Source organism: Dromiciops gliroides, chromosome 1 (genome assembly GCF_019393635.1).
Source record: "Dromiciops gliroides isolate mDroGli1 chromosome 1, mDroGli1.pri, whole genome shotgun sequence".
NCBI classification, from domain to species: domain Eukaryota; kingdom Metazoa; phylum Chordata; class Mammalia; order Microbiotheria; family Microbiotheriidae; genus Dromiciops; species Dromiciops gliroides.
The window spans coordinates 694649345-694665919 of NC_057861.1; the positions used below are offsets into that span (position 1 = coordinate 694649345).

Sequence of the window (16575 nt, forward strand, 5' to 3'; positions counted from 1 at the left end):
GTGAATAAAGGGAAAGACAAGATCGGACCTGTGCTTTAGGAAAATCACTTTGGCAGTGATGTGGGAGATATGTTGTGGAGGAAAGAGACTAGAGTCAGGGAGAACGATTAATCTATTTCAATAGTGCCAGAGAAAAGTAAGAAAGGCCTGAATTAGACGAATGGACCTATCGACAGAGAAAAAGGGACAGATAGAGACTTGTTGTGGAGGTAGAAACAAGATTTGGCAACTGTTTGTCTATGTGGAGTGAGGGAGGGTGAGGGTTCCGGCATGTGGCATGGATGGATACCTAAGCAACTAGAAGAGTGGTGATGCCCAGGATAGAAATAGGAAAATTCAGAAGAGATTTGGATTTTGAGGGAAAAAAGAATGAATTGAACTTTGGACCTATTCAGTTTAAGATGCCTATGAAATATCCAGTTTGAAATGTAAGCAGCTACCATACTATCATTAGATCATATTTATCCATTTTGTCCATGAGTTCCAATTTTTTTCAAACGTAATAGTATTTTCTTTTTTTTCCAGTTCCATGTAAATATCGTTTTCAACATCCAGGTTTTTTGTTTGTGTGTTTGTGTGTTTGTTTGTTTTTTGGTGAGGCAATTGGGGTTAAGTGATTTGCCCAGGGTCACACAGCTAGTAACTGTTGTGTCTGATGTCGGATTTGAACTCAGGTCTTCCTGACGCCAGAGCCAGTGCTCTATCCACTGTGCCACCTAGCTGCCCCTCAACATTCATTTTTATATGATTTTGAGTTCCAAACATTTTGTCCATTAGGATACCATAAGATACTTTAACAAGTACTTTGCTAAAATCCAGATATGCTATTTCTACAGTATTACCTTCATTTGCCCACCTAATAACCCTCTCAGAAAAGGGAATGTGGCTAGCTTGGTATAACTTGTTCTTATGGTCCAAATACAGATGTCTGCTGATGAATATTTCGTTTCTTGGTGTCCTTAAACAGACTCTCTTGGAAACTAGATTCTTTACCTTTTCCCTACTCAGAAACCCAATATCATCCTGCTTGCAAATTTCAGCTCAATCAGCAAACCAAATGTACTTCAATTGATAAACCCCACAGATTATGACCTATCCATAGACTGGCTGGTTTCACTTCTGCATCAGGAACCAAGTGAGAATCCAGGAATCAGCCCACATTTAGGATAAAGCCTAAAACTCAGGGAAACTACATGATCTACCAGGCTCCCAACTGAGCATCAGAAGGAAATTCCATTTTCAACTCAAGACATTTCCATTCTTTTTTTAAAAGGACATTTTCATTCTTACAGCCTTGACAGACAGTAAAGAATCAAGAACTGTAGTTAATGGGGATATTAGACACATTAAGAAGTAAAAGGAGGGAAAAGAAAAACAATTCTAATGACTGAGGTTTCATCTGTAAATTAAGTCTGAGAGTTGAGGCCATGAATGTAGTATGGGACAGTGGAGAGAGCAATGAACAAGTTAGATCCAGTTCTTTCTCTGTCACTAACTAGTTTTTGACCCTAGGCAAGTCATTCTCCCAGGGTCTTAGTTTCCCCACATGAAGTCCCTAAATTACTTTCCAGCTTTGATCAAATAAGAACCTCTATCCCATGGCTTCCTCTCTTTCATTTGATATCTCTGACTCAGGGCCAAATCTCTTCCCCATTCTTTGGAATTTCTAAGCTTTTTAAAATTCATCCTTGATCTCAATTCCTATGATTCACCTATTGAGATAGGCACACCCCTATCTCAGATTAATTTTCAAAGTAAAAGCAAGTCGTGGCAAAAGTGATGAAAAATCTGAATGCATGGAGGAAAAGAGGGTTTCCTTTTTTTGCTTCCTCAGAACAAAAGTCACTTCCCTTGGAGCTTTAAAAATAGGTGAATGGTATATCCTAGGCACCGATCAAGTTGAAATGAAATGCAGGTATGGAGAATGGGCAAGATCATTCTAGTACATCTTTCAAAGTAATACTTATTCTGTTTCAGCAACTACTTCTCTATCTTTTCTAATTCTTTTAATTTCTCATCTCTAAAAGGGTAGGAACTGTGATTTCTCTGTATTCTATTCTTGGCCTAGCCCTTTCTTCCCATATAAACCCCTCCAAAACAAAACAAAACCTTTTCATCAATGATGGTAATGCCAATGACAATAACGATGATAGAGATGATAAGGCATAATTTGCAAATGACTGGGACTCAGATTTGGTTTTATGGATTTAGTTCCACCACTAGCTTAACCTTAAAAGTCATGATACCATTCTTAACCTGTTTCCTCATAAATAAAATAAAATGGTTATACAGGATGATCCCTCATCTATGGACTTTTACAAAAGTGCAATTTTATGATTCTATAATTATAAGTGAAAAGTAGCATAGCATAGTGAATATTAATTAGCCTAGAAGTCTGAAAGACCTGCATTCAAGTACCTTCTCTGACATATTGGCTATTGTTTAACTTCTCAGTGCCATAATCATCTTTCTAAAACCACAAATTACAGAGCAGGTGCCATGAATAAAGGAATTCCTCCGTGGAAGTTCCCTACCCCAATGAAATTACAGGCATAGCTAAAAATGCTTATAAACATATGAGTATTTAGCATGCCGCATTCAGCAAAATGCCTCTTTGCATTTAGGCACGTCTATATAAATGGCACCACCTATATACCTAATACTAGCTAGAAAAAAAAAGAAAAAAGGATTAGTCTTGTCGTACTTAATCCCAGAGGGCAGAATTAGGAGGAATGAGTAGAATTATAAGAAGTTGCAAAGAGGCAAATTTAAGGTTGATTTCAATATCAACTTCCTGGCAATCAGTGCTATCCCAGAATGGAATGAGCTGTCTCAGAAGGTGGTGAGCTCAGCCTCATTGCTTTATAACCACTTGTTGGCTGTCTTGTAAAAGGGCTTCTTTAACAAGTATTGATTGAATTAAATGACTACTGAGGTCTCTTCCAGTACTTAAATACAGTGTTTCTAATGACTAACATTTATTTAGCATTCTAAAATGTATAAGGCAGATTTTTAGACATCATCCCATTTGAACCTCACAATGATTCTAGAAGGGGGCAGCTAGGTGGCGCAGTGGATAGAGCACCAGCCCTGGATTCAGGAGGACCTGAATTCAAATCCGCCCTCAAACACTTACTAGCTGTGTGACCCTGAACAAGTCACTTAACTCCAATTGTCTCACTTAAAAAAAATAAAACACAATGATTCTAGCAAATAAAATATCTATATTGCAGATGAGTAAAGTGAATCTCAGAAAGGTTAAGGTGACTTCCCTAAGGTTACATAATATCTTCCTGACTAGCCACAATACTACATCTCAACCTTCCTCAGTTCCCCTCAAATGGCATGATATTATCTGATCCTTAAAATGGCAACCATTTGTTTTTCATCATCGAGAGTCATTTATTCAGAAGCAAACATGAGCTGGCTGTAAGGGGAAGATATGGATTCCTACAAAAGAGGGAGTCACAGGAGTTGAATGGCTGGAGATGAAAAGAGAAAGAAGAGTGAGAAATTTTGGTTCTGGGGCATATAGATCTAAAAATCAGAATTCCTAGCTTCCATCAAGTTTTAGCTCATGAATTTTGTCTTGCTGCTAGTCTTTCCTGATCCCCTCAGCTGTGAGCGCTCATTCCTTCCTTATCCAGCTATCATGTATGCGTACGGTGTCCCCAAAATCTTAGTGCAATCTTAAACTACCAAAGACCTTTGAAATACTCATCGTTGTTCAGTCTTTTCAGTCACTTCCCGCTCTTTGTGATCCTGTTTGGGATTTTCTTGACAAAGATGCTGGAGTGGTTTGCCATTTCCCTTTACAGCTCATTTTACAGAGGAAGAAAAGAGGCCAACAAGGGTGAAATATCTAAAACCGGACACTCTATACATTGTTCCATCTTGGAACATAGACTTCAGCTATGTATATATTGTACCCCCTACAGTATTTACGTTCCTGAAGATCCACAGCTGACTTTTTGTGGGATATTTTGTCTTTGGGGGACCCAGTGATTAATCCAGTACCCTGTATGTAGTAGGCACTCAATAAATTCTGGTTTGGTTGTAACTTCACCAAAAATTGTATCCCCCTCCCCCCTTGGGCAAGATTCAACGTACTCAACATTCTGGGGAAGTATTTTAGAATATTCTGTAATCTTCAAAGAATTATGAACACATTGAACTTCATCACTAACCTTAAACTAACGCAGATGGCAATGGCAAGACCTGATTGTTTTTATGCGGATTATTTCATGCATGGAAGTGCGTCAGAACAATCATAAATTACATGTTCCTTTGTGATACCATCTTAACACACGACAGTGTCTTTAATGCCAGGGGAGTGCAGTTCCCTACAAAGAAACAACACGAGGCTCCAATGTGCATAATTACAAACTCCCCAGCCTGGAATTTAAGGCCTTCTACAGTCTACCTACCTTTCCCGTGTCTTATCTCACCTTGTTAGCATTCACACACTCTGGGCTATCAGTGGTTTCCTGATCTGGACCATCCTGCATTCTGACCTCAATGCATTTACTCAGGCAGTCCCTCACATGTAGAGCACACCCCTCCCTCAGTCACTCTTTCCCTTCCTTTTCGTTTGATCTTAGGTGCCAGCTTCTCCACAAAATCTTCTCTGATTTCTCCCCAGTTGATGGAAATTCTTCAACTTTGTCTAGAGCCCTAGTACAAAGAACTGGATTTGAAACGAGAAGACCTAGCTACTTACTACGTGTGTGACATTTGGAGAAGTCAAATCCCTTCTTTAGTTTTCACTTATCTTTAGAAAGTGAAGGGATTAAACAAAAAACTTCCCTAAAGTTCCTTCCAGATCAAAACAAATAACCCAAGCCAGCCCTTAGAAAACAAAGAATGGAGGAGAAGCTTGGTGCAGACTGAATATCCTGAGGATCGATTGCTGGCTTTGGGTAGCGGTATAGAGTCTGATAGTCATTACCCATGTAACTTTTTCTGGCCTCAGTTTCTTTACCTGTAAAAGGAGGGGTTTGGATTAGATGATATCACGCATCTTTTCTAAATCTATGTTCTTATGATCTAAAGAAACTATGAAGACCTGAAAGCTTTAGGTTATTTCAACAAATTCACTTCAACATTTTAAAAGCCTCTTCTGTGTTCAAGGCATTGACTGTAGGTGTTCAGGGTACCAATATGAAACTTAGTCCTTTCCCAAAAGGACCTTACATGCTACAGAGGGGAGTTGGGGAGGTGTGAGGGGTGGATACCACATGTACATAAGGAAATAGAAAGTAATTTGATGTAAAGGGAAGGACTAGGAAAGACTTCATTCACGAGTTAGCACTTAAATTGAGCCTCAAAGTTTAGGCTTCTGAAATGAGACAGCATTATAGGCATGGTACATGGTTTGTGTGAATGTATGAAAATGAAAAAGAGCATATTAAATTGGGCAATGGCTAGTCATCCAATCTAGCTAGAACAGAGTAGGTGAAAGGAAATACGGTTGAAAAAATAGGTGGGAGGGGGCAGTTAGGTGGTTCGGTGGATAAAGCACCAGCCCTGGACTCAGGAGGACCTGAGTTCAAATCCAGCCTCAGACTCTTGACACACTTGACACTTACTAGCTGTGTGACCCTGGGCAAGTCACTTAACCCTCATTGCCCCACAAAAGAGAGAGAGAGAGAGAGAGAGAGAGAGAGAGAGAGAGAGAGAGAGAGAGAGAGAGAGAGAGAGAGAAAATATAGGTGGGAACTAGATTGCAGAGTATTTTAAATGCCATTTTTTAAGAGGAAGTAGGAAGCCCAAGAATGTTTTTGAGCAAGGGAATGACATGGTCAGACCTCTATCATAAGGAAAAGGAAATTTGATATAAGGGAAGATGTATGGGCTTTGGAATCAAAGAATACAGTTCAAATGCCACAAACTTGTGTGACATTGAGTAAATCACTTAACCTGAGTTTTCTCATCTGTAAAATACAGGGATTTGACTAAATTAAGGCTAAGGTCACTTCCAGCATTAATTCTTCCCTTTTCCTCATTAATTCTTTAATTATATTCCCAATTGTATGAAAGATGGCTTGGAGAGGGAAGAAGAGATGGCAGGGATACCCATTAGGAGGCTATTCCTATAGTCTAGGTGAGAAGTATTGTTGGCCTAGAACAGAGTAGTGTCCTTTTAAGTGGAGAGAAGGATATGGTTGTGAGAGAGGATCTGATTTTTTTTTAATACCACCAACTCAAAAATCAATTGTAATTAGGAACCTAAGGCCTGAGTTTATTCCTTTTATAATTAGTTTCATATTAACTTTATAGAAGAAGCATTCTTACTATTAAATAATCTTATTGTTAAATAATCGGTCAATTAGCCTTTAATCAAGTGTCATCCCATCCATTCACCAAGGTTTCTTTCTAAGGGTGAATTTTTTTTTTTCAGGACAGTGGGGGTTAAGTGACTAGCCCAGGATCACACAGCTAGTAAGTGTCAAGTGTCTGAAGCAGGATTTGAACTCAGCTACTCCTGAATCCAGGGCCTGTGCTTTACCCACTGCGCCACCTAGCTGCCTCCCTAAGGGTGAAATTTTTAAAAAGAGAAATAATTATAATCCATGGCCCCTGCACCATTATAATCTCCACTTCCTGAGCTATGGTATTTATCCTAAGTTCTAAGTACTTTGCCATCATGGGTACAAACAAGATGATTCGAGTTGATGAAAGCCAAACCCAACCCTGCCTCTGTGTGTGTGTGTGTGTGTGTGTGTGTGTGTGTGTGTATGTGTGAGACACAGAGGCGGGGAGGCTAACAAATAGTAAAAAATGCATGCCCAGGCCTTGGAAAACACAGAAATAAAAAGCACTGCTCTGTGTTGCTATGACTAATTTTTGTTTTATTCTTTCTTTGCCTTCCTAATTTTGAACTTGAAAAATCAGTTTTTCTACTATGATAATAGTACACATGGGAATTATTTGTAAGCTTTGAGGGATGGGGGAAGATGTTAGAAAAGGAAGCTTGATAAAAATCTTCTTGGCAAACTGAGGCAAAAGAGCTACATGACGTTCCTTTTTTTTTTTTTTTAACAGATAATAAATCAATGCATTCAGAATAGAGGGTAATCAGCACTTTAGTCTTCTTTCCAGGGTGACATCAGGGAGGATTCCTATTTCCTAATTTATTTCCCACTTTTGTACTTATGTAACCACGTATGTGTGTATATGTGTATATATACACATATAATGAGATTAGGAAGGAAGAATGTATGTAAATGACTAATGATCATTACTGCATTACTAATGGTTCAGTCCCCTTATCTTCATATATATATTTTTAAATGTTTCCTTCACCCCTTGCTGTGCTTTCCCGAAAAACACATCCTTAACTCTTTACACTTTCAGATTTCTGTAACATTCAGTTACCAACTTTTTAAAAATGCACGGTCTTCTAGCTTCTGACCTGGGATTTTAAATCCCTCTACCGTTCCACCAATCTTCGCCATTCGAGTTTCACCTAACCATATGATTTTTAAACTTTTGAGCTTGGGGATCTTCTGGCAAAGATTTCTCAGGCCGTGATGGGAAGTATTAGGAACTGAAAAAGTTTTGTTTTGTTTTTTGGAAAGTTAATGAGCCTGGGAGAACGTTTGCTTCCGCAACCCAGGACTCATTGCACCGAAATGAACCTCTTCCTCACCTCCACCCGGGAGGGAGAAGGGAGGCTACAGGGGAGAGAAAAGCGGCTCTGTCCTTTCTCTTGTAACAGACGCAACCAGAGAGCAGGGTGCATCTTCTGGCCGAACTCTCCGAGAACCCTGAACCACACACTTAGACAAGCGAGATCTAAGAGGTCAGCCTTCCCTTGGGCAGGCAGCAATCACAAATTCTCCTTTTGCGCTGACCACACCTCTGCCCTCCCGGCCCCGCCTATTGTCACCCTGAAATCCACCCACTGTCTTCTGCTTGGCTCTACTACTCGTCTCCACTGGGTGGTAGTGGCCCTACTAAGAGGGGTGGCCTCCTCCCGGCCCCTGTGACGTCGTCCAGCCCTTTGATGGGTGATTCTCTATGGGGAAGCCCGCGAGCAGGACTTGAAGTGCGGGGAAAGTTTTTTGTTGTTGTTTTTTGGTTTTTTTATTTTTTTTTCCCTGAGAGTTTGGAGGGGAAGAAAGAGGAAGAAAGGGGAAGGAAGGGGAAGCAAAGGAGCCTAGAGAGCTTAGGAATCAGCTGTGTGTCAGGGCAATGGCCAGCCTAGGAGTGAAGACACACTCTCAGCGCTTCTTTCCCTGACTCTCCCCCACCCCTCCCTCAAAAGAGAAGGAGGGGGGGAAAACAGAGTCCACACTCGCACGTGTGGGTCTAAGGACTGGGAGTTGACAGCAACCCCCCCCCCACACACACACACACCCAGTCTGTCCTACCCCCAATCCCCACCCCTGGTGCCTAGCGTGCCCTTGGAGCTCCGGCGCGCGCGCGCGCGCGCGCACACACACACACACACACACACACACACACACACACACACAGCACAGAGGCAGGCTAAGGGGCAGCAGCCGCACCGCCTCCTTCTCCTCACTCCTCCTCCTCCCCCTCCTCCTCCTCCCCCCCCTCCTCCTCCTCCTCCTTCTCCTCCTCCTCCTCCACCTCCCCTCCCTCCTGGCGTTCCGGGAGCAGTAGCAGCAGAAGCCGCAGCCGCAGCCGCTTCCCGGCATGGTCTGCTAAGCCAGCCGGTCCGGCAGCGAGGGCGCAAGGGGGGCTTTCCGACGCCAAAGGAAGAAAAGCAAAAGGCACACGCCTCGGCTTCCTTGGGACTGATTCTCCACCTGGCAAAAGTCTACCCTCAGCGGCGTTCCGCCTCCCTTGGGCGCAGGGGCCAGGCAAAGGTGTTGGTGGATGCGTGAGATCACTTTGGGACACCCGGACTGGAACCGACGTCGATCTGGTGGCACGATGGGGCTCTATGGGGCGGCTGGAGCCGCTGTCCTGGGGCTGCTTGTCGGACACTTCTCCCTGAGCTCGGCGCTGGAGGAAAAGAAAGGTAAAGGTGTCGCCCTCGCCTCCCGCCTCCCCCCTGTGTCCCCTGCCCTGCCCCCGCCCGCACCTGGTCTCCCCGCCGTCAGCTCGCCTGCCCCCTTTCCTCACCCCGCCCTAGCCCCAGCCTCAGCCGTAGCCGGCTCCTTGTCTCCCTCGGGCTCGCTCGGTCCCGGTCGGCCGGTGGCTCCCCCTTCCCTCCCCCGTTTCCTGCAGGATCAGCTGTGAGCTCTGGCCTGGACCCTGGTCGGGGCTGAGCCTGGCAGAGCTGCCTTGACAATCCTGTCTGGCCCAGGGAGGAGGGGGGACTGGGGATCTCTGGCCGGGGAATTGAGGTCCAGAGTGGAAACCTGGTGTTAAGAATCACCAGTTCCCGGACGCGCCCTGCTTGGCTGCGCGAGCTCAATCTGCGTTTGTACAGGAAACTTTCTCAGCCGGCTTTCGTCTCCTTGGCCCGCGCCAGTGACTTGGGGTGGGGTGGGGTGGGGTGGGGGGCGTCTTGACATTGGCTGCAGTCTACTGTGGGGGTCACGTTATGCCGAAGAGATAATGGGACAGAATTCCAACACCCCCCCCCCACCTCCAATTATACACAGTTTCCCTCCGGACCATTGCAAGGCGGCCCTTGTATTTCCCAGGAGAGGAAAACACGAAGGTGTGAGATGTCAGGCTGGGGATATGTCCCGCCACTTGGGGGCTACTAAGGCTGTCACCTGTCCAGTCCTCTGGATGGGCGTTGTGGCCGGCCAATAACTCTCATGGCTCAAAATTTAAGACAGACCGCTCTTGCTCCTACCTCACGTTTCATTGATCTTTCTATAGCCTGTCCTAGTCACTGATCCAGGATGGGGTTTGTCGGGGGTAGGAGTAGCCTGAACCCTCACTGCCTACTAAACCTCCAGGTAAAAGAGAAAGTCTCCAGATCCGAGCTTCTCAGCCCCCTTTCCCACTCTTTATACTCACGTCAGTCACCCTTACAAAACGGCAGGATTTAGCCTTGCTTCTCCTTTCCAACTCTTGTTCTGTGTGTGTGTGTGTGTGTGTGTGTGTGTGTGTCTGTCTGTCTGTCTGTCTGCCTGCCTGCCTACCTGTCTCTCCCTCCCTCCTTCCTATTCTTCTCCCCCTCTAACTCTCTCTTTCCCACTCCAGTGACTGTCGGCCTGTGCTCGATCCTTCCCTGCCCTACAAGGTGCGCAGGTCTGCAGGATTCAGCCGTGGAGCTGGGACGCTCCCTGCTCACCTTTGGTTTCCTCACTATCATCCTCCCTCCCTTATGTCTCACTCACGAGTCGCTTCAGACTCTTTCCAGGCTTCTTAAAATACCTTTTTAAACTTTGGCGGGGGATGGGGGGAGGCGGTTCTGGAATCTTGAATGGGTTCACCGGAGTTTCTTTGGAGAATTATATGTTAGATGGGTTATAGAATCCTCAAAACTGACTGATGGCAGGCATCCTTTATAAGGGTTCTAGCGCAGATCATTTTGGGGGAATAACTTTCCAACTGAAGACTTCATACTCTTTCTCCTTTTGGGGATACGGTAGGGAGTAGACAGTCAAACAACTCACGTATATTAAAGAAACCGGTAGAGGTCCACGATTCTCTCCAAACCAAGCATGAGAGAATATGCTTTCGTGACTAATGACAATAAGCTCCCTTGGAACAAGAAACATGCCTCAGAAGATTCTAATTGCACAATCTTAAAATCAAGGAACTCGTGTTCCAAGAGTCAGGTTCCGACCTGTTGTTGATGTCATTGGCACAGGGTGTTGGTGTGTGTGTGTGTGTGTGTGTGTGTGTGTGTGTGTGTGTGTGTGTGAGAGAGAGAGAGAGAGAGAGAGAGAGAGAGAGAGAGAGAGAGAGAGAGAGAGAGAGAGAGAGAGAGAGAGAATATTGGGGGGGGGAGAGGAGTTATAAACTTCTTCCTGGCTATGTTTGCCCTTCTACCGATAAAGATGTTTTGAAACAGTCTATTATATCAAACCTGCAAAATATAGGTGAGAGGGTGAATATTCTCCTTCTATACTGGGGAGAGAATGGTCAGTGTTGAAAGATCAGAGCTGTTTTTTCATTTAGTGAGTAGCCCTGAGATTTCTCATCACAGATTTGGATATTTTGACAAATGTAAAATTACTTTTTTCCCTATTTTCAAAACCAGTGCTATATAAATCCACTTTACCTCACATTCAAGATTCATAGGGACAGACAGAATTCTTTTTCTCCTGGCATGAAGATGCCGTTCTAATAAGATCCAATCTTAATTTTACTATTCAGTTACTTGAAGGTGTCACCCTTCTGAAAAGATATTTTCACAACATGATTGACTTTTGAATATTGATTATGTCTCAACACTTTCTAGTGTTCTGTACTTTAAAATGTTTCAGTTGTTTCTGAGAAAATGTAATTTAATCTGATCTTTTTATATTCATTTAAAATAGAATACCCTTTAATACAGGGATTAAAAGGACCAGCCTATAAGCAATTGAATGTGCACTTAGGATAGTAAAATGAAATGGTTAATTTCTCAATTCAAATTAGCTTTGGGTGAGCCTATTTCAGGAAAAGTATTATGATCAGGTGCATTTAAATTCAACTATGCCTTTAATTAAGAAAGTCTCATCAATGTCAATGAGAGTATTTAAAAGAAATTTGTTTAAATCTTGAGTAGAAATATTTGTACTTTTAAAAGAACAATGACATGTGTGTGTATGTGACTTCAAGCTTTTGACCCTGGGCAGATAATAGTTGACTAGAAAGGGAAATGAACTTAAGCAGATGAACACGTCTTTTGAAAATCAAAGCAAACATCTCCTTGTCCAAAGTCCAGATTTCTCCCCATATTCTTTTCATTCTTCTCTTCCCACCCTCTTCTGTCCAAAATGGTCTCCTTTCTAGGAGGCAGCTCAGGGGCTATACTAGAGGATGAACAGTGATTTCTTTGTGGCACAAAAGCCTCTTCACATCTTGTTGCCTTGATTGCACAGTTGAGGAGCAAACACTGATTTAGGCAGAAGGGTAGGGTGGCTTCTGGGAGCAACTAATAAAATGTTTGTAAACTTTTGCAAATCCAAAAAATCCTGAGTAGTACTATAACTGCAAAAGAGATCTTTGTGTACTTAGTGTACTAAGTGTAAGAGATTAGTCCCATTACTAGTGGGCTGTCACAATGCCTCCAAACTCTTGATTTTTTTTACTCAATAACAAGAAATGCAGTGCAACTTGCACAGGTCAGCCTTGTCCCATATTCTGGCCTGGAGTGTTGGACATAACCAGGATGTCAACATGGGGCAGCTCCCAAATATTCTGCAACTAAAAAATAAGAGATGATGTTGAGGATCTGGTGGCCATTAATATGCTGACAACCTTTTTTTTTTTTTCCTCACTGAAAATGGACAATTCAGCCATGTTTTAAAATACAAACCAGTTTGACTTCTTTTTCCCCCTTTATACCCAGTCTAAGCTTCAGGGCATTCTGACCAATAGCAACCCTTAGTGGAGTATATCTCTTTATACTTGTCCTTCTGGTTACTTCTCTGGTCTGATTTTTACAATGGAATTAGAGTCTAGGAATGTGAGAACATAAAATCAGCTGTCTTCAGCTTCTTCAAGAATCTACCCACAAGACATTTCCTTTGCTCTTCAAAAAAGTTTTGTTTTGTTTTGTTTCTGTTACACTAGACAGATGGATGTTACCCACCAGCAAAAACAAAACCCTGCCACTTTGGACCAAAGCATTTGAGTAAGTGGTTCCACAGAAACTGGTAGAATGGGGTGCCATGACTATTTGAGTGCTTTGAGTGACATGAAGGGTGAAGGAGCCCTTGACACCTTCTCTGCTTCTAAGTATGTCAAGTATGTCTGTCTCAGACTTGGAGCAAACAAATTTTAGCCTGCTGTAAATCTCACATGGGGATCTGAAAAAGCTTACAAGGAAGCATACCACTGACCTTCACTGGTCCTTCCTTGGATAATCAACAAATGCAGAGTACTGTGAACCATCATATTTCTTGCTCACAAAGTTTTCCCATATAATATATTCACATTTGCCTTCAAGATGAGACCACCTTATAACTCCATTGTATTCTTTTGTCCCACAAGTAATTAAGCTTTTTTGGATTTGGTCCAAGGTAGCATAATAAAAAGTACAGTTCTGTCTTTTACCTATGACAGTAGCATTGGTATATGCTGCAGAATGTGATCAGTAAAGTGATTTTTTTTTACTAAAGTGAATTTTGAGCTATTTTTTTCAATATTAGTGATTTGTAATTATCCAGTCACACTATCCTGCTCAGACTGCTCCCCCCTCTCCATGACTTCATGAACACTTTTGCAAGATTGCAGGATGAGGAGAAAGATGCTATCCACTGTTCTCCAACAAAACCTATGACCTTGGCCTCTAGCATTATGCTCTGTTACCAAACTGAGCTAACCATATATACTGAGAATAACATTGATGGTGCTCATCCAGATTATCAGTTTGATTCCTGGCTTGCCTAGGCAGCTGCTCAGTGGACAAAACTGGCCACTGCTTTGTGTTTCTACAGGAATATATGCAAATTGGGCATCATAACACATGTTTATAATGAGCTATGAGACTTTCAATGAGAACTTAGCTAATTCATGTTGGTCAAGAACAGACTGCTCTGGTTTATAAATGAGTGAGGAATCAAGGAGTGGTGGCAGAATGTTTCCCAAACATAGTACACTAGAAGAGTACAGAGGGACCTCATCTCTAGCCAAGCACTTTGCTACCTTAAAGCACATCAAAAATACAAGTTATTTTTTTCATTCTCTTGTTCTTTTTGTTATCCATTTTGGGAGCTTTCCCTTGTTTCTATAGCTACTTTTTAATTTGGGTGGGGGAATAATAAAATAGCATTGATTTGGTATTTTAAGGTTTGCAAAGCACTTTACCTTTTATCTCATCTGAATTTAATAAAAACCCTGTGGGGAAGGGACTATTACCCCTATTTTACAGATTAGGAAACTTGAAGCAGAGTGGTTAATGACTAGCCTGGGGTCAAACGGGATACATATCTGTGGCGATTTGAACTCAGGTCTTCTATGATCTCAAGTTCCGCACTGTACTCACTGGGTCACCTAGCTGCCCACCAAAGAACTATTTAAAGCTCCCTTTTATTGTAACTTTTCACATTTGCTGGCTTTCTTTTCTAGTACCAAATCTCCATTTTCTAGGGACTTTCATAGAAATGTCTTCTATGCCACATATTCATAGGATCATCATAAATTGGGAGCTGGAAGGGACTTTAGAGGCTCGTTTTTTCCAACTCTCTCATGTGAGAAGCTCTAGTTTTACAGTTGGCTGGGGTTTTTTTTCCCTTTATGGTAGACTGGTAGATGTCCACCCATGTGACCTTCATGAAATTGATCAAGTCAAAGGTATTGTTGGTTTTAGAATGCAGATGACTAAGACCAGGTAACATAGGAAAATGAAACTAACAAAGTACTCAGTCAACAATGCTTGCTGAATGTCCATTGGGTGTAGAGAATTAAGCTAGACTTTGGAATACAAACTTCCAGTGAATCAATTTTTTAAAAACCTATTGATCCAATTACTTGGTTTCCTGAAGCCATTAAGAAGTGGCCAAATGGCTAGTTTTAGAGTCTTTCTTCCTGTCTTGCCTATCGGTGGTCCCAATGAATGGTGAAATGCTTCCAATATAGGAAACTAGCAATGGGAAGAGAGGAAGTGACTTGAATTATACTAGGCACAGAATAAGTGTGAAATAACTATTTAATTTGAATTAGACTTGGATAATGACTTTATTGTCATGTATATTCATGAACCGAGAAAAAGCAAATTTTCTCCTGACTTAAAAATGATTGCTTGAGGGGCAGCTAGGTGGCGCAGTGGATAGAGCACCAGCCCTGGAGTCAGGAGTACCTGAGTTCAAATCTGGCCTCGGACACTTGACACTTACTAGCTGTGTGACCCTGGGCAAGTCACTTAACCCCAATTGCCTCACTTAAAAAAAAAAAAAAAACCATAAAAAAAAAAAAAATGATTGCTTGGGGGCAGCTAGGTGGCGCAGTGGATAGAGCACCAGCCCTGGAGTCAGGAGGACCTGAGTTCAAAGTTGGCCTCAGACACTTGACACTTACTACCTGTGTGACCCTGGGCGAGTCACTTAACCCCCCCCATTGCCCCACAAAAAAATGACAGATTCACTCTCTCCTTTCTTTCCTTCCCTCCCCCATGTCCCACCCTGTCCTTTCATAGGCACACTCCTGAAACAACAATCATTTAGTATGAAAATGCTAATATTTAGGATGGATGTTTGTCCTGATGCTTAAAATGTAGTAGTATATAAGAATGGAGGAAAAACGTGAGGTAATGGGTAGGATATATGAAAGTGTTCTTGTTTTTAAGTAGTGGCACATAAATGTCCTTGTTTTTCAGAAATGCTTTTTCTTTGGGTTTTCACATTGGCAAAAAGATGCTGTTATTTCATCAGAAAAGACATCTTTTTTTAAAAAATGCATATTATTTATGACCACAGAACTTAATCTCTCTTACTCCTACTTGTATCTTTCTCCCTTCCTTCCTTCCTTCCTTCCTTCCTTCCTTCCTTCCTTCCTTCCTTCCTTCCTTCCTTCCTTCCTTCCTTCCTTCCTTCCTCTCTTTCTTTCTTTCTTTTTTGGTGAGGCAACTGGGGTTAAGTGACTTGCCCAGGGTCACACAGCTAGTAAGTGTCAAGTGTCTGAGGCTGAATTTGAACTCAGGTCCTCCTGAATTCAGGCCTGGTGCTTTATCCACTGCGCCACCTAGCTGCCCCTCTACTTGTATCTTTCTTGTCTTTTTCTTTTTTGTACATCATCTCTTTGACATGTTGAACTGATACTTCCTGTGGGAAACACTAGGCACTCTTTACTTTTTTGAGTTTATGGGTCATACTTCTCTCACTCTGAGAAAGGGGGCTGCTTGGCTATTTGGGGGTATGGCAGCAGAACTATCAACAGAGAGGGGAAAGAACTGCTAGATCAATGAATAAATCCTTTTCATGCACTCTGGCAAATTTAGTTCATTGTGACTATGAGTGTTTTAGCTATATTCAAAGTACTGCCCAAACATCATTCTCCCCATTTTGTTTATTAATGATTTTGAATGGTATTCTTGATTTCTTCATTCCAAAATGTTAAGATCAATAAAGATTGGGTAATAGAAAAAATATAGATCTTGTTCCAAGGACTCCACTATTATACGGTGCATTATAATAGAACATTATAAAGTATATGAATATTTGCTTGTCAAAATAAACAAAACAGGTATATTATGTTGTTTACTCATTCTACCTTCAAGCTTACTGTTGCTATTACTTCACAATGAATCTTCTTAGCATTAGAGTGTATACTTAAGATTTTAAACATTTAAACAAGTCCCATTTAATTTCATTCATCTTTATCCCTCCACCTTAGAGACCAAGAGATGTCTGAAAATAAATGGTGATTTCTGACCCTTGCGAAATTCATTTTCAGGAGCATTTAGAAAAGAAATCTCTTTCAGAATTGTCTCCTACATTAATGTGCCAAATAATGTGGCAAAAGAGCATGATGGCAAATGGGATTCTATTT

At 42.0% G+C, this 16575-nt stretch overlaps 1 protein-coding gene across 1 annotated transcript in view; it reads left to right on the top strand.

The window, feature by feature from the left end:
- The first annotated feature begins 8626 nt into the window (after positions 1 to 8626).
- Positions 8627 to 16575, top strand: part of EGFR (epidermal growth factor receptor) — a 230876-nt gene continuing 222927 nt past the window's right edge. Inside the window, exon 1 of the mRNA XM_043978587.1 lies at positions 8627 to 8992. Coding sequence (XP_043834522.1) covers positions 8848 to 8992 — 145 coding nt within the window. The 5' untranslated portion in view covers positions 8627 to 8847. The remainder of the gene's footprint in view (positions 8993 to 16575) is intronic.